Source organism: Anas platyrhynchos, chromosome 3 (assembly GCF_047663525.1).
Source record: "Anas platyrhynchos isolate ZD024472 breed Pekin duck chromosome 3, IASCAAS_PekinDuck_T2T, whole genome shotgun sequence".
NCBI lineage: Eukaryota > Metazoa > Chordata > Aves > Anseriformes > Anatidae > Anas > Anas platyrhynchos.
In genome coordinates, this window is record NC_092589.1 from 18,316,233 (window position 1) to 18,339,692 (window position 23,460).

Genomic DNA, 23,460 nt, shown 5'->3' on the forward strand with positions numbered 1-23,460 from the left:
GATATAATGTACTATATATTTAACACTTGTTTATGGAAAATTCAAAAAGCAAATTCAAACACCGCCTGTATGCTCACCTCAGCATGAAAGTGTACTGATTTGCTGTCAGCAAGCTGTAGATGAGATGTAAGTTCTGCTATCCTTGCCATATAGTGTTTTTTTATCAAGTCTTCCCGAGACTCAACATCTGGAGCCTGGTAAATCAAAAATTGAAACAGACACATAAGTTTAATAGACTTAATACTTCACAGTGCATCACAACAGAGTCTTCTCTATTGACTTCCCTTCCCTCCTGATGCTCAATATATCCAAAAGCATTAAGTTCCCCAAACCACAACAGACAAATTAGAGGTCAGATTAACTGACAATGCCTATTTAGTGTCATATTTCCTCTAAGGACAACACGACGACTAAGGATGCAAGAAGTTTGCTTGATTTAACATATCAAGTCTCTGATGAAGATAAAAAAACCACTGCAGAAGTAAACTCATTCTACCACCTTAAAAAAAAAACAAAAAAAAAACAACAACAAAAAAAAACATACTACTAAACACTTACTGGCTTTCCCAGCAAGGAAAAATTCCTCCACATAACTAAGTTTCAGAAGCTCACAAATTCTCAGAACAGTGCACATTCCAGAAGTTCATTTACACATGAGGGTGTTGTTTTTTTTTTTTTTGGTGAAGTGATGGTTTATAACTTGGGCAGCTTTCATATGATTTCTCAATACCTCCAAGTTCAGCCCTATGCAGCAGCTTCTAAGACCTGGTATCAGCTATTACCTGACTCCCACCCCCATTTTAATCATTCCTTCAGGAAAAAAAAAAAAAAAGATGGAACTAAAATACATGTCAGTTCCCTACAATAGCAGAAAGCCAAAGCACTGAATCTTGCTCTTAAGTTCTTGGTGTGGCAAGTGTTATGCTATAGTAGTGCTAAAGGAAGAGTTAACATTTGGTCTGACAGGTAGCCCTATATTTCTTTCAGTATAACCTCTGGTTTGGGATAGCCTGTTAAAACACAGACATACAGTCAGTGACTTTTTCTAACTTTTTCCACTCCCAGCTTAAGCCCCTTCTCAGGAAATTAAGAATTGAGGCCTGGAATCCACTTAGGGTTCCTAAGGAAAGCGTTGATCTCTGTACTCTTACTGAAACTACACAGAACAGACCTAGGCTACAGCTCATACTGTTCCAGGCCACTTACACGAATAAAAGATACAGTTCACTATACAGAACAAAAACATATATACATGATTTCAGAAGCTTGAAGATATGGTACACAGACTACCTGAGTGATTCATGCCATTATTTTATGGTATTCTTGATATTTAATTACACCTTTAGAATAAGGTTAGCAATTAAATTATTTACCATATATAATTGGATAACATTTAAAATAGATTACCTTCTCATTATCAGTAGTTATAGTCAACATCCCGACCTAAAACATGGAAGAAAATACACATGAAGTGAGGATTGCAAAAATAGGTACCTGTCATAAAAGGACTTTAATAAAACAATCTTGAAACAGTTAAAATTAAGAATTAAAATTAAGAATTTCCACACGTAACATAAAATAAAGCGCAATATACAGGAATGCCTTGAACAGAATTAAAGGTGACACCAATTCTCCAAATATTAAGTATCCCTTATCTCAGGATATACACATGGCAAGAGCAATAAAAACAACAAGATGCAGCTAGCTTATCTGATTATGCAACTACTTGATCATATGCACATGAAAAAGCAATGCTTCAATGCACTAACGTGTCTAAATTACACAAGAAAAAGGAAACCTAAGGAAAAAAGGAAAAGGAAAAGGAAATCTGTCTTGGATTTCTTGAGTACCTGATGAATTCCTTTATTTGCAGTTTGACTAATAAATTTCATTGACAGCTTAGTGTAAAGCCCTAACAGAACTCTACCAGCGGGATGTATGTGATTAACTAGTTTCATGTAATACTATTTTCATACTCAGTCAGATATTTCTTCCTGACCCAATAGGACTTTATATAGGTTTGGGTCTATGAACAATATTTTTGTTATGCTGACCTATCATTTACATCTAACACTGTGACTAGAAAAAAATTTCCTCAAACTCCTGAAGGATAAAATATGTGATCAAGAACTTAAAATGCCAGTTTACATCAAAGCATGTAATTCCAAAACTGGTTAAACTTGATGATCTGAAAGGTCTTCTCCAGCTAAGTGAGTCTACAAAAAACAACCCATTGTTTGTTTGTTTGTTTTTTATGCTGGAACAGGAAAGTGGTGAGGAAAAAAACTCAAATTCTATTGAATGCTTGTGTTAACAGATTATTTAATGTCTTACAGATGACAGCCCTGTTAATACCATTTCAGAAGCAGCAACTCAGAGGAAAGGGCAATCCTTTTAAAATATTCATAATAAACAGCAAAAAGCTATTTACCAACACAGGGAGACAACACAGAATTCATGCCATATCCAAAAGCAATCGATGAACCCAAGTTGTATGAACCTACACAGGTTATGTAAAATTAATGATCCAGAGAATACTGGAAACTTGAATGACTTCAAGTTAACTTTGTTATACTACATGGACCTATAGTAAGTCTTTTAGCTCTTTTAAAAATACTAGTTACCTACTTCTGTTTGCTTTAACATATTATGGATATGTTAATACCAATCATTTCCTCCTCAGTCACAGAAGTACAGCACCACAAGAATCCCTCTATTATACTAAATAGCCAAAGTCTCAAAAGCCAAGAAATTCCAAAATCTGAACGAAGTATCAGCAAGCCAAATGTAATGTAATCGGAAATGTAATGAACCCAAGCATGATTGCATTTCAACATCAAACCACTTCCGTTATTAATGTTTCACTGATCAAACAGTACTACTACTAAAATGTATTTTTTTTCCCATTGAAGGAAAAAAAGTCACTTACCAGACTAGTACTTTTAATAGGTTCCCTCTGACTCTTTTCTGTTGTTTCCTCTTTTTGTTCAATTACATTTGGCAAAACAGAACGTTCTTGCACAGTTTCAGCTAAATATCCACTAAGAGAGTTCTTCAGTTTTTGGTTTTCTTTCTCTAGTTTTATTTTAGCTAGTTGCGCCTCCAACATCCAGTGTTCTTTTTCTTGCTCAAGTTTTGCAATTTTCTCTAAACTCTGCTGGACCTTTAGGATAGAAGTTCACAGTTCACGTTAATCAACGCAGAAAACACACAGCCCAGGAGTTGTTTGAAGAGAGAGTTATCTCAAATCATAACACAAATGAGCTAGTGAATAACAAAGCAGTAGGCTGGATTCTGTAGGTTGAACTGTGATCATCTATGACATGCACAAACACACCCCCCAGTTTGTCCAAATAAGAAAAGCTATGGAACAGTATATAACCTTTCACTCCACACATTTCTACTCAACATCTCATCTCAAATAATAGATTCTGAACGTGGGCCACTACAAAAAAAATGCAAGTATTTTTCTTTTACAAAAGTTCAAGGACACTAACACAAGAACAGCCTGAACATTTGAGCTAGTAAGAGAAGTTTTAGTCAGTACTTCAAATTAGCAAGTCCCACTCATAAAGAGGTGGGCAGACTGTATAGGGCCGTTTAAATATCATTTAGTCTCCCTCTGCCTTATCTTCCAGAAAAGGAAAAACACACTTCAAAAACACTGAAGACTGTACATAAAATTAGAAATGAATATTCCAGTTTGAGCTGTTCTTTTACTCTAAAAATGATAAGTAAGACATCTGTAGTTACTTTATGACTCAGTATGTGCCTTTATGTACAAACAACCACATACAAACATAGGTAGACTATTCAGTACTACTTTCCTTTACAACATTTATTATTAGACATCAGTACAATTTATACCAGAATACCTGTTGTGCAAGACCTTCTCTACTTTCTGTGGAACTCAGAAGAACTCTGCGATTGGCTAAAGCCTCTTCATAAGGCACTGAATCTGCACAAGGCTGTGAAAGGATAGAAAACATGTTTCACAATAGATCAGAGCATGTATTTTACATTCATTTTCTTATTGTCCTTCGTACTTCACTAGAGGGAAGAAAAATATATTCTAAATATTTATAGCAGACAGTAGAAAAAATGGTTCCATGGTTCAAACTCAAAGAAAACCATTGCCTTCTCTCCCCAAAAATGCATACAAAGTTCTCTGAGCACCTTTTACTTGTGTGCTACTTGGTGATCAAATGTATCTGAGGTCCACTTAGCTATCACAACATAATGGTTCTCAATAAATCACTTCGCCGTGAAGTACATCATAACTTTTTTTTTTCAACTATAAAGGTAACAGCGGGGAGATCTGTCTTCCAGTGAACACAAGTATAAAAATGTCATTCACACCATATTCTTGGTGAACATGGCAGGAAGTTTCAATAAGTAGTTATTAGTCTCAGAGTCTTAGTGCAGATATTTTTGGAACTGGTTAACAGCAGAATCAACACATACTGTCAATTTTGAGAGCAACTACGATCTAATCACTTCAATAGTATTACTGCTGTATGGATCCCATTCTCCTCAGCCAAAAACTCTCCTTGAGAGAAATCCATTCCAAATGCTGGAAACCAATGGTCTAGAATAGCAACTAAATTATGCTTTCTCTGTGCAAACATGCTAACTGAACAAACCTTCTTCAAAGACTTCATGTAAGCAACCGCCTTTTTCTTGTACTGCAGCATACACTCAGCTGAAAGAGGGCTGATGAACTCTGTTCCTCCTTTTGGGCCATAGCTTAACGAAGCAGTGAAATGATCCAAGTTGTTGCTAAAGAACGAGGCAATCTAAACATAAAAAGAAGTCACTTTTTGAATTAAGTTGAATACAATGACTTAGAGCAATAGCTCATTCAAGAGAAAGACAAGCATTTAGTGAAACTGAACTTCACAAGAAGAAACTTAAAGAAGCTACAGGCTCCTCTACATAGCTTGGACCTTACTAAACATCCTCTTTAAAATATCTACTCTTATTACACATAGTTTCTAAATATATGTCCTGAAAGTACCTTTCATTAAGCCTGTACCATATATGTAGTTAATAGTATCAGAGGTACACCTAGATTTCTCAAATAAAAATTTTATTAAAAAAATGCTCAAGTTATGGCATTATATTAAGACAAAAATTTACATTACCTTGCCCATTCCATTTGTTAAAGACACAACAGAGGACAAAATACAGTCATTTGTAGTTATGAGTTTCTGCGTGACAGTGGGAACCTCTTGTTCTAACGTAGCTTTCTGACTGTAGTGCTTGGAAATGTCTAGAAAAAGGAAAACACTTACATAAATTATGTTTCTGTCTATTCAAGCAACCATCTCCAAATTCAGCTAATGACCTTGGGTTTTGAACAATTCTCTCCTCTTTAAGTGAGTTGTACAAGTGTTTAGTCTGGATGCTTCTAATTGTTCAGTAGACTGCCTTACACAAATGTTTAAGATCAGAAAGAACAGTTATTATGTCTGTTATGCAAGGCAGAATAAAAGGGTATATTTATGTTTTGCATCCCAAAAATCATAGCTGTACAGGGGAGCCAAACTCAACCTAGCATTTGATTTCAAAATTATACTTCCCACTTCTACATATTTACATCAGGACACTAAAGATATAATTATTATTAATGTTCAGTATCTGAGCCTTAAGCTTACATGACTTAGAAGGGTATTTTAATTCTGTCAGAGCAAACCTAAAAGTCTACTAAAAATTCAGAAAATCGCTTCCTATAATCTCAAGTTCTTTCAGGTAAAATCAACAGACTAGTCTTCTGAGAGAGAAAGACAAAAAGAAATCCACTACACGTTTTTTGAAGGTAATTTACAAGGAAATATTAGCTTCCATATGCTAATAAATTTCAACAATATCAAAATAAAAAACTCAAATATTTATCATGTAAAACAGATGTTCTTAATCATGGCGTTGTTAAAATTAATAGGCATTTCACAAGTAAACATTTCACAGCTATTTTACAATCAAGTACTTTTGCTACAAAAGGGAGAAATCCCAGGTCATCACCACCAGAAATTTTAGCTCGAGGCAAGGTTAAGCAATTGGAGAACTGTTTGAGTTATAAAGGGAGGGTAAAGAGAAACTACAAATCAAGAATTGTCGAGTATGTGAGCATGAGACATTACATACATCTCTGTTGCTAACTAATGAGTTCTAAAAACTTTCTTCAGTACTTTTTCTGTCCTCTTTATTTATATTAAGTTGTACTGAGATTACATTACAGCAACTATACTAAGAGTATGTATCAATAAACTTATCTATGCTACAATGCTCTCTGGCATAGTAGTACCTCATGTTGTTTGAGGTCTCTACAAGTCTCTACCATCAAATTTTTAAAACAGAACCCTGTAAAATGGGTCAGTGCTATTGACATTATTGGTAATTGAACAAAAACAACCTACATTTTGTTTAAAATAAGACATTAGTATCTATACAGCTGACTGGTATCAAAACAATTCAACTATACTAATTACTCTCCCTACAAACAGCTACGTAGTACAGAAGCTATTGGATATATGGACTTGTATGGACTAAACATGTTTTAAAACTCTGAGTATTAACCAAAGAGCACTCCACTAAAAATCCAGCAACCGAAGAGTACTCCACTAATAAAACTAGTACTCCACTTCACTACAGTATATCCACAACCTTTTGATAAAAGAAAAGCCATTTACAAGCAGGAAATTCTGCTTTAATTTTGAAACTGTCTTCTTCATAAACTTTGGTTATACAGTCATGTTAAAAAAAAAAAGTAAGCAACCTAAAAATTGTAAGGAATCAACAAAGAAGCAAAGCTGAAAACAACCACTACTTCTGCAGTCTCACCTTTTAAAATCTCATGAGATCCACGAAGACTTGCTGCAATGCTTGTAAACACCGCGTTGTAATTTGTTCGAAGTAGTCCTTCTGGTTTTGTGCCTAAAGCACCATGTCAAAAGGGAAAAAAACCTTAGCATTCAGTTACCAATGAAAAAATATCTTTGAAAGTCACCTAACTTTCAACTACTGAAAACATATTTGCTTGAATTACCTCTTCCTTTAATATTAAACATATACATACACTATATAAAATGCAGTTTATTAACGAATTCATGATTAAGAGACAACAAATGACCTAGTGTCAATAGTATGATAAAAAACCTACAGTTGTTTCTTCTCCTCTACAGTGAACTACAACTAAAATGCGGTACATGGGATTACAGCGTAATTTTAAGGCCTGCATTGTGTCCATGTCTATCCAGATGGAAGAGTGCTGAGCATTAAAGAAATATCCTAGAGCACACACTCCCAGCCAGGATAAAAGAGGGTCCAATATGACACAGCATTCTGCAGAACTCATGTGCCCCATAGTTTAGACTGTACCTAAAAAGTAGCCACAATCTTGTTTTTCCTGTATCAAGGAAGTGTTACTTAAAAAAACTGGCCCAAAAGGAATACTAATACCTCCCAGCCTCAATGCAAGCGAGCCAAAACTGGCACTTACTTGGTAAAGCAAGAAGACTAATATACGTGTGTAACTTCTCAAAGACCGCAGTCAATCTCTTCATATCTCTGTGTAGTTCCATATTTCTAGCTCTTAAAGCAGCTGTGCAAAGAGAAGACTCACACTCTTCTTCCAAACTAGGAATATATGAATTAAAAAAAAAACACAACACAAATGAGTAAGTATGTTAAAAAAAAAAAACTGGTATTTTTGGGGGTAGATAGCTAGTACTCTCTACATCCCCGCTCCAAAGTAACAATAAACTGGGAATTTATATTAGAAAGGTTAACTTATCAGAGGAACTTACTAAAGGTACAAAGAAAGCATAAAAACCTTTTCTTTATTCCTTAACCCAAACCTCTTTTTAAATATTCCTTTGCACTGCTAATTCACCTTCCTTTTGAACAAATATTTTCACTGCATAAGGAATGTGCATCTCACCAACTTCTACTAAATTACTCTAATTGCTGCATGACAAATAATCTTCAGACAGGCTCAAAAAATTAACAGCTTCAGTGTATAACATCTGAATAGTATCAGTGCTACTGAAAAACATGATTAAGAAACATTAAAGCTTCACCTGTGAAGGAATAAAAATTTGAAGATATATGGTTTTAGGTCTAATGCACAGCTGAAAAAAAAGCATAATCTAAAGGCTCAAAAAACAGCAGGCAAAAAAAAAGTTCTGATTTTAAATCCAAGGTGCATTAAGGACTGACTTAATATTGAGTTGTAGATGCTACCAATGCCGCAAATCTGACATAGTGACCCTTTATTTTCATCTATTAAATCAAAAGTACCTTTTTAACTGATAAGGAAGAATCTTTCTTAAAAAGCATAAGTATGAAGCTAAGTGTTCTGAGAAGGCCTTCAATTTCACAGCTGTTTCCTAGAAAGAAAGATAACAAGTAGGTATTTTTGCTCTGTAAAGATCTTTTTCAGTGATGAAAATCATAAATCTTACCAGGACTGTCACAGTATCTTCAGTAATACTCTCAAACAAGTGAAGCATTCCTTCCTCCAGAGGGCGAACGTACAAAGCATTTTCATGAAGATACTGTGAGAACTAAGCACAGAGAGATTTTAAAATGGTGCTTGGTGAAGGCTCTCAAACTATGTTAAGATAACAATTTACACTTTGCAAAGTACCTGTAACTTGAAATGATCCCCAAGACATCATTAACAAAACAGTCAAGTGTACAGCCCCCTCTTCTTACAGGGCACACAAACACATACCTTGAGGGAAAGTGAGAAATAGTGAAAACTATAATGGAAATCCAGGCAAAACTTTGCCACTGTGCCCTGTATCTCCCTTTAACTGCCATGCACAGCACACCAAACTCCTGCTTTTTTGGCTATAAACACTTTCATTATTTGTTTCATTACATCAAATTAAGGCTAGATCCATGCACCCATTAAGCCATCAAAACAAACTGTCCTACCTTCCTCCCAGCTGTTCACCTGTCAGCCCTCATCCTGTGCACAAGCATTTATTTGAACATGCTGTGCAAGAACTAAACTGAGTTAAAACTGACAGCAAGAGAAACGTATTTTAATTTTTATCTGTTCACAGTCCAGTTTGCCACACGGGGAAAAGTACACTTTTGTCAATACAAAGGATGGAGGAGTAACTAAACAAAGGGAGAACTGCTGCTTTCAGGAACTGTATCAGGTTAGAGAAAATTTGAAACATGGGTGTTATAGAACTGCCTGACTTTCCTAAAAAGTACTTATATTAATTTTATGGCTAATTTCTCCTTTAAAAAAAAATATGCCTGGAAACAAAGGCATTTACTCTTAAACTCTTCAAAATGAACACTGGTGGTACTGTTAACATTTATAAATGTGATTATAAACACCACAGAATTACAGAAACTTTTTCCACAGATTGACATAGGCAATTGACATATCAAAAAGTCATACTGTTTTTTTAAATTTATCCCACAAAAGATACCTTCACCTTTGATTATTTATACTACAGTAGTAGCTACAGATCCCAGGCAAATAGGGTACAAGAAACTTTAGTTATTATTATTATTTTTTACTATTATTATGCTGCAGTAACACAGTGTTAACAAGAAGAGAGATGCGAAGCTCTCATTCATGCATGCATATGTCTGGATGGAATTAAGGAGAATTCCTAAATCTAAGGAGGAAGAGCCACATGCAGAATGCTCCTGCCTTGTTGCAAGAGAGAGGACTGGAGTTATCTGGCACGATGCTGAAGCCCCAGTAGAACCCAGCAATCCAATACTTAAAGAGAAAACAAATACTTGAACCTGGAAGAGAATTGTCCACATCTACTTTGAGTGTTTGGTGGGGAAAAGAGCTTGAAAGCGCCAGACAAGACCTGGAGTTGGGGAAAAATAAATCAGCACAAGTGTGCTAAGCCACTACATGACACTTGTCTCATTTTCTCTACTGCGTTACGGGGAGGTTTTTGAAACACTCAGTGGAGGAGCTAAGATCACACTGAGAATATCTGCCAAACAGATAAGTTAATCAAAGATAAAGGAGCAACAGCAACTTCAAGAAGTGCAAAAAAGACATTTTGCTGCTGGAAAAAAAATTGCAGCAAAAGCTGTAAGGTAGAATGCACTGAAACATTTAGGTCGCAAATATACAGGAACAGAGGCAGGCTGCAAGAAAACAATTATGACAACAAACAAAGCCCGAACTGAATCCATCATCAGAAGAGAAGAATCAAATTACAGTTCTGATTAAGTTGCATGTTTCAGCTGTGTGAAAGCACTTTGCTGAAAAACAAAGAACTGTTAGTTAGGACATTAAGAGAAAACATGCATGAGAAGTGATGTCTATGAGACCTGATTTTATTTGCCTACTGCAAACTGCAATAGTGTTTATAGAATCCAATCACCGTGTTAGGACACACAGAGACAGTTCCTACCCCAGAGAACTTGGAAGATAACAAAACTACATGGCCGTCACAAGAAGGATATGCCATTTTGAGTGTTGCTAGTGGCAGGAGCAGGAAAACACTGTTTTCAAACAAAGAGCTATGCTGAGCCTCCAAAAAATTAATTCTTGATTTAAATAGGTGAAAGGACTGAGAAGGTAAAAGTAACAGGATTTCTCCAGAACACCCACGTAAGCGTTTTTTTTTTTTTTTTTTTTGACTCCAAAGAGATTGATGACCGTCCTCCCAAGAACAGAAATGTTTTGTGACAGTTAACATTGCTTATATACGTACTACACAGCCGTTTGATGAACAAAAAATTACATCCATTTCTAAATTAAGTCTGAGCCATGTAAACCAGTAAATTGAGATTTTCATCTGAACCCCAAAATACTAGGTCATTTAACTATCAACTTTAAAGCATGTTTGTCCACTGACACTATAAAGTCAACAAGTCAGATGCTAAAGCAATTTTTATTCCATAGCACCCATATATGGACTTCCTGCACAAACACTTGTGTGCAGTATTATCTTCTATGTTTCATGGCATAGAAGGAAAAATTCAAAAGGTGCAACTTGAGAACTCTGAATGACACCCTAAAGTAAAAAAAAATAAATCTTCCCATGGAGTTGCATAAGTAGAGACAGGTCACATTTCTCTATAATTTCAACATGCTTTTCATCAGATGTCAAGCTTCACAACACTTACAGGAGGGGTCTTTACATAAATAGCCCAAAATCAGATTATATAGTTGATGTTTGACAAGCAGAGTCAAAGTTCTCACCTTTGTAAACCTAATTTACATGCAGTTTATTTCACATCATAGTTACACAGTTCAAACACAAGACCTTCTGTCTTCTTATCTCCCATGCTACACAGTGCATTTTTATATTAACTAACAAATACACTTTAATTTGGCATTTAAAAAGCAAAATTTTGATTTGCCTATCATACTTCTCTTTTAACAAAGGCACAGGGGAAAAAGGAGTCTCTGCAACTATCCCCTTCCCCATATTCTGACAATTCACCCAACAGAAAAGACCTCTGATGCAGGAAAAGCTCTCAAACACATTTATATAGCATTCGGTAAAGGAGGTAGAAGTTTCCATAACTAAGATTATTCACTCAATAAGGTCTACACAACTGAACATACTTACAGCTGAAATCAGTAAGCTTTACCTTCTGATTTAATGGTGATATAGTGTCTGTTGCAGAATCAATGGGAAAGATCTGGACCTTCTGCTCAGTGTACGTATGAAAGTTCAGAAGAGCTGTTACAAGCTCTTGAACAAAAGATAGTGCCTGGCCAGCAAGGTCTCGTAGCTTGAGCTGTAAAGACAGTTATAAAAGTGATTGCATTTGACACGTTCCCATTTAAATGTGCAAAATATTTGGTGGTTAGACAGAAGAAAAATGCTGACTTCTTTCCTGCCACTAGATCAGCATAAGACACATAACAGCAATTATCTACTTATAAACTTAAAAAATGAATTAATAAACTACAATTCCATTCAGAAACATGTTTTTGTTCACTGAAGTGTTTTATTCCATACAACAGATGATGCTTGCTTTTGCTGTATTTCTCAAACTACAGGCCACAAGAACACTGAAGAGGTTGTTACAACTACACAAGCAATCTTTGAAATAAATACTTCAAGATCAATAGACTGATAGCTGACCACAGCTCAGTTCTTTCAGCATGATGAAAGCAAGAAATTTGTGACAACTATCTGTAAGGAAAATTAAGTACTAAAAAAAAAAAAAAACAAACAAGTATTTTATTCTGGGGCTCTCTCCAAGAATAAAAGATGTCTGCTTCTATAATCAGCAATGCAATTCTCCCACCTGTACAGAACTGAGCTGCTGCTTGCATATCAGGGTGTTCTTTAGTTTCAGTGCAATTGGGAGATATCCAAGAAACAAATCAAAAATGGAGCATTTTGAAAATGCAAAGGCAATGGAGAAGAAAACCTTATTCTGTCGTGAATATGGAGTACAGAATAAGGGTAAAGTGACATTTCAGCCAAGGATGAGTTATCCTTCAGAGACATATTGGTAGTAGTGCAATGAAGTGTCAAATGAAGTGAATCTCAATTGTGGATCAGGGATAGCTGCAAATAATTAATAGTCATTATACTCAGTTTGTGTATCTTAGTTATCTACGCAAGAAAGGAACACAGACAATACTACTGTTTTGCTGTCCTTTCCGTTGCAGCTTGTGTTAATACAGCAGCATTTTGCCTCCACTGGCAGAGCCAGTCATAAAAATCTGTCCTGGAACATTTTCAAGACTGCAGATCTTGAAGTGTGAAGCTGGCTGACAGAATGCTACCAGGCAACAGTAAAGGGCTAAACTATGCATGAAGTTTTTCTGATTTTTTTCTATTACTCAGCAACAGGTCAAATTAAGATTTCCATCACAAAATTGGACACCAGGTCATCAGCTCTCACAAGAGACATATAATGTATGTTTTGGTCAGAAATATCTCATAAAACTAAATATCCCATAAAATGGGAGTGAACTCAAGTTCTCAAAATTACAATATTTATTCTTTCAAAAGATTACAACGTATTATAAATAGTAGTAATTTACCTAGTATACACCAACATAAAGCTTACAAATGAAAACATTTTTCGGAGCTCCCATGATATGACCAAAGAAGCTGAATTTGAGGGAAACTAAAGATACCTAAGCTACTTTTTTTAAAAAAGATTAAATCTTCTAAACTAAGGTAGATTTAAACTTTTAAAATGAAATGTTCAGGTTCTAACCTGAACAGGTTGACACAGTAAAACAGTATTTCAAGTGTTTGTCTTTAATAATAGTTATATTGGCATTTTTGTCATTCTTTCTATAAAGATGTCACTTTATTAATACTTAACAAAAATCACCAACTGGGAGTCAATAGACTAGCTCTAGGTCAAAGCAAGATAAGCAGATGACTTATTCCATATAAGAGTAAAGTCTGTCTTTAAGAAGTGCAGAGGCTTTGTGGACAGAAATTGTCTTGAAGTACCACAATAATAAGGAAGATAGTCTATCTTCTGCCATTTTGGGTTGCTGAAACAACTGTTTTCATTCGGTATCTGAGTAGAAAGTTACTTCTTTACCTACGAAGTCAAAAAGTACTTACCTGATATCTTCTATTGTGCAATGGTATGTTCAGAGCATTATACCGATTTGATCCTGCAGAACAAAAATTGAGATGCATACATATTAAATCACATTTTATTAAAAAAAATTACTGATATACAGTGATTCAAATGAAAAACTCACTGCAGTAATATTACAGTTTATGTAAGTAACTAGCTAAAAACATGAGAACAATGGACTTAATGAGGTTGGACTAACCATCCTCAACTTAGGAGCCATTACTATGACTAAACAGAGTCTGCCTATACTTGCCTCAGATTATAAATCAAATTCAATTATCTGAGCACCCTAAATTTGATAGCAAACAATAGAATCTTCTTACCCAGAAGAACAATATTGTTCACTACATGAGTGAAAAGTCTTAAAAATCCTTATAGAATCCAAAGCTAATTTGACATTTCAGTTACATCCTAGCAACTGTCAAGCAAGATCAATGTATTCTTTCTTTAAAGAGCTCCTCTATGTACACAATTTGTTGATAGTTTAGAACAAGCTCTACTCCCCATATATTTCAGCCTTTGTTCCAGTTACAGAGCACCTGGGACAATTATTGAGATAAAAATTGGATCACTTTTTTTTTTTCCAAAGAGGTAGACGTATATTTGTACCCAGAGAACAGCTTACAAAGTCTTAAGTATTTAAAAAGGAACATGTCCATTCTCAATTAAGTGCAATAAGCACCGCGATTTAAGTTGTCATAAAAAGTACAACTTTTTAAAGAGTAAGATCACCGTTTGAAATTACTGAATGCGACTACCTTTAAGGAAGGGATTAATAAAGTTCATCTTTATCTTCTTGTTCTTGAAATCACACTTGATAATCAACAATCTGTTGCTGAAACTGAATCCAGCTACTAGTTAACATTTAAAACCAACTACAGAGCCAAGAGCAAGATATTTAGAATCCATAGCAGACAAATATTTCCTGACTTTCTCTCATTCTTCTGTCACTAAAGAGCTTTCCACTTCTGCACTGTTTTCTACACAAGCAAAAGTGTACTATGTGGTCATGGCAGTTGAGCGAGCTGAGAAATTTCGGGCAAAGTTCTCGCTACAAGTATAACCACCTGTAGATGTCAGCCAGAGAAGTATAAGCAAGAAACAGACAGCAGGCAAAGATCTTTATTTGTAAGAGGCAAGGAGGGAAATAAAAAGGATTATCAACTCAAAGCACTGCTAACTAAGCATGATATGCTGTATAAGGGTCAACATTCCCTAAGAAGATCTGTTTTTTTCAAGCCAAGACTCACTGTACTGCCAACCCAGTGGAGAACCAGGATGGCTCACCCCTGTAGCAAGCAGCCAGATCAGGTTTTAGAGAATGTAAGCCATTAAGATTACTGCTAGAATAGTACACACTGCCTACCCAAGTACAACCTCATACTGAATCTATTCAAAAACAGCACAGATCTTGCACATACTGACTGATTCTGGTACCAAAGCACTCCTTCAGGTTAAAGTCCCTGTCCCAAAATCAAAGTTGATTTTTCCTGAAGAGAAGTCCAAGATAAGTTGTAGTCTAGGTGTTCTCTGACCAGAGATGCGACATACTGACAGACTTTCCACTAAGTACACAACATTTTTATGCATTGCCTCATGGAGTCAGCGTTACTGCAGCCATTGGTGTATTCCCAACTTATTGTAACTCTTAAATTTACCCTGACAAAAATATCATTCCTTGAGATGAGTACCTAAATGCAGCTCTGTGGAAAAACTGGTAAGCTGACAGTGTTTCCTCGTCTTTCACAATACTCTGTCAACACTAAGAAAGACAAGTGTTAAATTACTCCAAGGCTTTTTAAAGTTTTTATTTTCACTTCATATATACATAAAACCTGATATTTTATATATTTAAGATCACTAAACAAAATGTGACTAGCAACATGAATATATATTACATTTAGCTCCAGGTATCTGCTTAGATGTCCAACATTTCTTACATCTAAGGCACTTTAATTCTTAAAGAGTATTTCCTCCATATGGGTACCTAAAATTATAAAATTAAAGAAGAGGACTAAAAAAATCCAGACAAGGCAATACGTACTTGTGTCATTAAAAGGTACTTTTTCACTGATTATGCATAGAGATTCTTCCAGTCTACTGCCCAAAGCTGCTTGAAGATTCTTTAACTGTTGCTGACTAAATAAACAAGAAAGCACACATTCAATGTAAACCTTTGAAATTTGATCTGTATCACCATCACCTTAGCTCACCCTAAGCAACCCTTGGGTGTACAGGTATCTGTCTTGCTAGATGTTAGGATTAATCCTATTCTGTCTTCTTTCTCCTGTGTCATATTTAAACTACAACAACATATTTTAGTCACTAACAAATGCATTGAAAGATGCAAGAAAATGTTGTAAATCTTAAGTTCCATTCTCAATTAGCTCAAACTCAAATTGGTTTCCAAACTCAATTTCCTTTACTTTTTACATCATTTTTACAGTTCGATATTTAGAGCATAAGCTATAAGAAAAATATTCTTTTCTACTGGAATTTGAATGGAAATGCAAGAGGGCCTTTATGCTAGTTACTTTATATGGTGTTTTGTACTGAGTTGCTGATAATTCAGTAAGTTGTCACATCATAACTAGAAACATCTCAAAAAACATTCAAAGTCCTGTATATTAAGCATTGTTACGATACCACCTGTTCACACAAGGTTTGGCAGTTGTTTCTGACATGTTCTTAAGTTATTTTTTACTTCACTGTGCTTCACTTACATCGGATTACATACACAGATGTGAATCTGAATTATTATTGTTCATCTGCATATTAAAGATAGTAGTAGTAAAATATTCCAGCACTTTGTTTTTTTAATTTATACTGCTTATTGATTTTCAGACCAAATTTCACACCTTACCCAACTGTAGCCCTCAAAATCTTCACTGTTTTGTTTCTAGTTTGACATCTAGAACTCCTGCACACATACTGGAGGGTGGGAGGAAGGTGTCAAAGTGATAGCTCTTTATTTTTTCCTCTTAAAAAAAAAAGCATTCAAATACATGGAATTTAATCAGGACTGACAGGGAAGAAAAATCCAAATAGACAAGTATGATATTAAGTAACTGCCCAATAAATAGCTCACACACACAAATGAAGATTTTTCTTCAAGAGCAGCCCCAAAATCGCATAAACTGTACAGCATAAACTGCAGTAGAATAGAGCGTGATAGAAAAACTCAAGATAAGTTGCAGTACGTACTTTTTCCCTTTAGTACTATAAAGGAATGGATAATAATTTGATATATTTTGTTTTACGTTCTATTTATATTTTCAAGGCATGCTTGCTGTCAAGTCTTGTATGCCCTTCACAGAATCATTCAAGTTGGAAAAGACCTCTAAGAACATCTAGTCCAACCCTTGCTTTCTAGAATAAAGCTTGGATTTAAAAGGCAAATGGATCCCTTCTGCCAAAAAGCTTGGGAAAACAGAAGAACAGTACTTTCATAAAAACATCTTCTGTCTAGTGTTCATTATATCTTAATTTTAAACATCAAAAATCCATAAGTGTCAGGCTTTGTTTTTAAAAAGCCTCCCTTCTTAAATGGTAGGGACACTTTCTTACAATGACAGTAATTTTGCAGTCATCATAGAACATGACAGATGTGCTTTAAATTAAATAGCAGCAGATTAAGACTATGTTTTCTTAAACACCACAAAAAAGCAAGTAACAGCAAAACATAGCTTTCACCCTCTTTTACAAGTCACATTCTCAGTGAAATTCTGATCCTTATTGGAGTCGAGTTAATGAATTCAAGTATTCTTCAAGAGTACCATTTGAAAGAAGGAACTTTTCATCTGACCATTTATTGTGCATTTATCCTTAACATCAAAGATCTGTACTGCAATCTTTTTTTAAAAAGCACCTTAAAGACCTTCAGAGAAGTACAACTCAACTTGATTTGGCCCATGGTCCTCAGCTTCTTCAGTTTTCTACAACTTGTCTTCAAAACAGTGAAAGTATTCCACAACTAACAATGGAATCCTTGAGCAAAAAGCTTTAAATATTCTAGCTGAGTGTTTTATCTACAAATACGAGTAGCAAAAGCTATTGCTGAAAAGGCACTGGGGGAGGTGGGAAGAGAGAGAGGATTCTTGAAACTTCAGTTGATTGTCTTGGCTTAACTTCACTAAGTCCCATCCAATCCACTCCCTGCCCTCCCCCCACCTCACCTGACATTTTTGCTAACTCTGTTCCATAGAGTTGAGTGATTTCTTTACATTTTATAATGTTCCATGACAAAGAAATTTTTCAAATCATTCATCAGCTTCACGGCTACCTAAAATAGCTTGGCAGATAAAACTGCTCTTTGTAAGTGCTGACTCTGGAACAGATTGTCTAGTTACATACTCAGCAGAAGAAAAATGGGTCAGACCTACATGGTGCTGATGTTAATGCGCTATTGGCCCATATTTTGAGTTTTATCATTTAAAAAAAAAACAAAAAACATTATTATTCTTTAAAAGTAATCCAGCAGTCATTTCTTTAAAGCAAAATTTCATTATAGTAAATTAAAACACTTACCATTCTTCGGTTCGAAGCCTACAGTCCTTAGCTTCTCTTTCTAGTGTCTGAGACTTGATCTTTATGCAAGAAGATAATCTCACAATGTAAATAGTGACACAGGAAAACATTTCATTTCAAAACTTTTTAAACTTGTCAAGTAACAGAAAAGCTCCTTACTTCCAATTTAGCTTTATCATTCTGCAGCTTTTCTATAGTATCGGTGTATTTCCTTGTTAAACTATCCACCACAGCCTGATGCTGGGCAGCATCAGTTTCCAAAACTTCAAGTCTAGTTCTTAGTTCTGCTTCTAAGCGTTTGTGCTGCTCATCTGCTTCAAAGAACTAAAATAAGAAAAGCAATCTCATATTAAAAACGTTTCATTTTATTACAGAACCTAGTCCTATGAATTACACTAATGTAATTAGCCAGTCAAGGTTCAAAACACATACATACTAATTCTCAGACAAGCAGAAACTTTATACTGTTATTTACAGGAAAAAAAAAAAAAAGAGAGTTTCAGAAACAAAGTACTTTGTGTTTATTACAGACCTGTAATATCAAATACTTAAAATATTAATGGCGTAATTTGGGGAAATTAAACATGAACCACAAGGCTTTTTGTTGAAGCTTTCCAAATCAAAGTGAAGTACGTTCTTGACTTGATTACGGCAATTTGCAGAAAACATATTAAAACTTTAAAGCAACTCTGAAACTGTTAGTGAACTAAAAAGCTTACAACACAGTACCAAGCATGACTAATTTAAGTGGATTAGCTGTCACAAAAAGCTAAGTTCTTAAGTGAGAAAAATGTGTAAAATATAATATATTTAATACCCTGTCATAAGAATATGAAGTCAGGATACTTTCTCATTTTGCAGGTGAACATACTTGTATACAATACTGGCTGATCTAATCTGCTATTGTGCATGTAATTAAACCTCTAAACCCACTAGTATTCAGGTGCATTTTCTTCATCTTACTCTGTCCGACTAGTTTTCTCAAGTAGCAAAAAAAGACTAAAAGCTTTTACTCACAAGTATATGCAATCGTTCATTCTCTTCTATCTTTTTCTGAAGATCTTCATTGAAGACGCTTTTCTGCTCTTGACTCAACTGAGATGAAGATTCTGCACTTTTCTAAAAAAAAAAAAAAAGCAGCTACATGCATTATCCCCCAGTGTGTGGGGGCATCCTAAAACCCAACCCCAAGTGTATGAAAACACTTCCTGATCACCAATTCCCAATAGAGGCACGTTAAAATGTATCTTAAACTGAAATATCTAAAGATACATGTATTGAGCACAGCATTAGCTTCAAAGCAGCACTTTTTCCTTTGCACTGTTATTGTACAGTGGTAGAACATGATTTAGTAAGGGCTAAGGAAGCCTCTACTCAGACTTCACATTCACACACACAGAATGGTTTGTATGGGCACATTCCCATTTGACGTTATTTGAGTCTTTCATGATTCCAAGCAGTTGGCAGTGTTAACCCCTGCACACGAAGGCATATGCAGGTCCTGGAACCAAATAAAAGCTTCATCGTCCCCCATCAAGTGTCTGTGTGTAAGGTGGTATGGTCACACCAGGGATAATCACAAGAAGCATTCTACAGCCTGCCACTGGATAATGCCAAGCAGCATTGGAGAACACAACACCTATGAACTAGAACACCTGAAATATTGTGGTACATGTCCCTCCTTCTAAAAGGACTGTGATCTGATGCAGATCATCCAGCAGAAACTTAAATTCAGTAATTCTATATGTGATTTATTTGGTCTCCTGATGGCAAGTCTTGTTAAGTACGGCGTACTAATTCAATGTCATACTATATTCAACAGAATGTACTCAATGAGGCCCTACAGCTAAAACTAAACAGAGCATATCTAAAAGGTAACACAAACACATCTTAAAATAATAGAAAGCTATGCATTCTAACAGTTGAACATGAAAGAAAAGTCAGAGGCAATGGTTTGAAAGCCTGCTCAAGCCAGGCTGAGGTCCTTCAAAACTTGAAAACCCATTTAGTGAAGCTGTGAATTATGTAAAATGAAATAAAAGGACAGAATGGCCAAAATGCATTTTGAAGAAAAATCTGTGGGTTTTTGTTTGTTTTTTAAGTTTTGACAAAAAACATTCATCTAAAGACTTGATGCAACATTAACTGCTGCTAGAAAACAGTATAAAACGCTGACAAGTGAGAAACAGACATCTGCTAAGCAAATAGTTTGCCTTTAGCATATACCTTGTTCTTCTTCCCTCTGGCTTCACTTAATGCAAGTTCATCCTGAAGTAACTCCACCCGCTTGGCAAGTTGCTGATTTCGAAAGGTCAAGCTGTCCATTTCTTGTTGCAGTTTTCTCAGTGATTGATCCTTCAATTTCAGTTGCTCCTGAGTGACCAAAAAATTAGATTTTAAAAGCCATCACATTTACTTTCATACATGCTTTTTATTAAAAGTGTCATAAGCACTCATTAAAAATTTGCTTTCTTCAGTATTTGGACACTGATGAGGCATAAAGAATCGTTTATAAACTGGAAAAAAAAAAAACAACAGAAGAATTAAGAAGCGACTTTCTACTTTTACAAAGTGAGCACCTACGGAGAACAATCAACACAGTAGTTGCAGAACAGAAATTCTTAACTGAATCAATTTCCTTCTTCATTCTTCTAATCACAACACTGAGTTAAAAAGCCTTCCATTTACCTATTTTGTCACAGTTTAATACATCTGACATGAGCATTTTCTGGGGATTACCTTCAGAGCAGCAGAGTTTGCTTGCTCATCTACAACCCCTTTTTTCAGTACTTGGTTCTGAGCTCGAAGCTGAAAAAAAAAAAAAGATGACATAACTATGCAAGAATAACAAAAGCAATTCACTAGAAAGTGCAGAAGACATTGTATACATTCATGACAGCAAGAGATGTGCATTGCTTCTTACAGAATTCTGTTCAAGTAGGCAGTTAGCAGGTTGAAAAAAGTATTAGTTTCAGATCCTGAATTGCCAAGATATAAGACATTATTTAACCAGCTGAACTTCTTGGGTCAAGTAAAATTTAACTCTCAGTAACTATTTTGAAAATGAACAACTCAAATACAGTTAAGGTTTTAAGAACCGTGAACAATTACAGAAAAGTCACAACTTCTTGCTCAGATACGTTGCTGCTTCTGCCTCTTCCCTGTTCTCCCCAGAACTGTTCGTGACTGGCACTAGAACATAAGCAAAGTTCATAATGAAGTCAAAATTTGTTTTAATTCAAGAAGAGCATAACTTTACTCTAAGGAAGAATATCTATTACCAAAAGCAGCAGATAATCCTGACAACGCCTTGACAGAAGCCCTGGGAAAGCATCTAAGAAGCATACAAGGTACAGCCCTCTCGACTTACTTATGAAGTTCACAAATCTGAGATAAAAATCACCAAGGTGAAAAGTGCCAGTCAGGACACCTGTTTGCCAGTCACTTCATAGAGCACCTCTACTCTGCAGCACTAAGGCTACCAACAGCCCCATCCTTCCATTTCTTGATCGCTGCTTGAGTCCCGGTTTCTGCAGTGGTAGTCTATTCATTTAACGTGTTTGAGTCCAGCTGTTGCAGATACAAATTAAAGGGGCTTGCACAGTCTGGCAGAAGCATTAAAAGCAAGATTCAATGTAACACAGCAACAGCTAACCTTTATCAGTGTGATATTTCAATATATTTCAAAAGGTCAAAAGTCAACTGGCATCACTAAACATCAGCTTTTGCCCTGCAGTATTCCCATTGTGCTGCTCAGGCATCATGAAGGCAAGAGAAGAAACTTTCAAGAGCACCACAGATTTCCAAGTATGGGCTGTCCCCAACAAGAATAAGCAGCACAGCAACTTTCTGTTCCTTTTATCCACCACAGCTATTAACACAGGAACACGTCAGGTGCAGTGATAGAACAGAATAAACTAACTCAATCGTGCTGCACCAAGATATCCAAGCTGAAGCATGATGCACAAGGTGAAAGAGTGTTTTGATTACTGCTTCCATCAGAGCTGTGTGGAAGAGCAAGAAGCTCTAACTAAAATGGAAGAAAAGTTTCTGAAAAAAAACAAACCCTTCTGTGGTGCTCTGAACCAAGAAGGGAAGTGATCCTTTGCCAGGTACTTTCCTTGTTGTTCCTGAATCTATCAAGCGCTTCTCTGCCCCGTTCCCTGGCTTCCATAGCATCATTAGTGAACAAAGTGAGCACTGGTGAGCCAAGAGCTTGATAGGCGCACTCTCCTTTTCCACCTGCACACAATCACCAGCCCATTCAACAACTGATTATTTCTATGAAAGTGTTATCGGAAAAGGTGATCCCACAACGTCCTGGGGCTGCTCCACAAGAAACAGGACGAGACCAAAAAATAGCTCCTATAAAAAAACCAATGAAACACTGCAAGCTGACAGCTGCAAAACGAAGCTCAGAGAACGCTTCTGCACAGCGTGATAACAAAAGAGAGGCTCTGGCAGCTGGAGCATTTCGAAGATACACCAAAAGGTGCAGGTTTCGCAGCGCCATCCAGGAACCAAGTAGACAAGCCATCAGCCCCCTTATCAGACCACAGCACCGCTTTGCACGTATCAGAAGGAAAAGCACCGCGCTGTGGGACAGGAACCTCCGCACCCCGCGGCTGCGGCACCGCCTCGCCCCCCCGGCCCGGCCCGGCCCGGCCCCGGCACCTTGGAGTACTCCTGCGCCAGCTTCTGGTACTTCCCCGGCAGCTCGGCCGCTGCCGCCGCCGCCATGGCCCCGCCGGAGGAAGGCCGGGCGGGCGGGCGCGCTTCCGGGTTGAGCGTAATGACGTCAGCACGCCGCCCCCTTACGGCCGCGGGAAAGGAGGGGGGGCCGGGGAGGGGCTTCGGCCGGCGGCGCCGCCATCTCGACGCAACTTCCAAGATGGCGGCACGGGGAAGACTGGCGCGGTTGGCATGGCAACAAGTGACGCGCCCCGCGCGGGCTCGTCGCTACGGGGCGCCGCCGCGGACAAAAAGCTGCAGGGCGGAGCTGCGACGCCGCCGGGCGGGAAGGCGCCAGGGGGCGCGGGCGCCATTTTGGGGCAGCCGTTAGGGTGCTGAGGCGGGTGTGTGCCGCCTCCGCTGGCTGCGGGGCCCTTTGTTCTCAGCCTCCCTGCAGCTTCCCCACTAGTGCACTAATCATCTCCTGTCTTCTTCATCCCGTACATTTCCTGTACAATAAAATGTGTATGCACCATAAGCACCTATCCAGCAGAATCTGAAGACATTGTAGTCACTGTATTTGGTTGTGGCATACCCATCCAATAAAGATTTCTTTTTATTTATTTTTTTAAACGAGTGAGATCAGGTGTCCGAAGAAAAAAAACAATAAGGCAAAACCTTAATGATATTTAA

General features: G+C 36.7%; 1 protein-coding gene across 2 annotated transcripts in view; it reads right to left on the reverse strand.

The window, feature by feature from the left end:
* PPP1R21 (protein phosphatase 1 regulatory subunit 21) overlaps positions 1–22,929 on the reverse strand; it is a 28,276-nt gene extending 5,347 nt beyond the window's left edge. Inside the window, exons 1-19 of one of the 2 annotated variants that reach the window (XM_027453609.3) lie at positions 22,771–22,929; positions 20,836–20,904; positions 20,323–20,469; positions 19,114–19,215; positions 18,256–18,420; positions 18,097–18,155; positions 15,614–15,708; positions 13,551–13,603; positions 11,596–11,745; positions 8,463–8,564; positions 8,299–8,387; positions 7,499–7,635; positions 6,841–6,933; positions 5,145–5,272; positions 4,644–4,796; positions 3,876–3,968; positions 2,930–3,163; positions 1,408–1,443; positions 78–194 (exon numbers count right to left, since the gene is read on the reverse strand). In XM_027453609.3, the coding sequence (XP_027309410.2) occupies positions 78–194; positions 1,408–1,443; positions 2,930–3,163; positions 3,876–3,968; positions 4,644–4,796; positions 5,145–5,272; positions 6,841–6,933; positions 7,499–7,635; positions 8,299–8,387; positions 8,463–8,564; positions 11,596–11,745; positions 13,551–13,603; positions 15,614–15,708; positions 18,097–18,155; positions 18,256–18,420; positions 19,114–19,215; positions 20,323–20,469; positions 20,836–20,904; positions 22,771–22,836 (2,088 nt within the window). In that variant the 5' untranslated portion in view covers positions 22,837–22,929. Of the gene's footprint in view, positions 1–77; positions 195–1,407; positions 1,444–2,929; positions 3,164–3,875; positions 3,969–4,643; positions 4,797–5,144; positions 5,273–6,840; positions 6,934–7,498; positions 7,636–8,298; positions 8,388–8,462; positions 8,565–11,595; positions 11,746–13,550; positions 13,604–15,613; positions 15,709–18,096; positions 18,156–18,255; positions 18,421–19,113; positions 19,216–20,322; positions 20,470–20,835; positions 20,905–21,207; positions 21,289–22,770 lie in introns of those variants that run through there. The other variant, XM_038176963.2, reaches the window with a different exon arrangement.
* Positions 22,930–23,460: the final 531 nt, after the last annotated feature.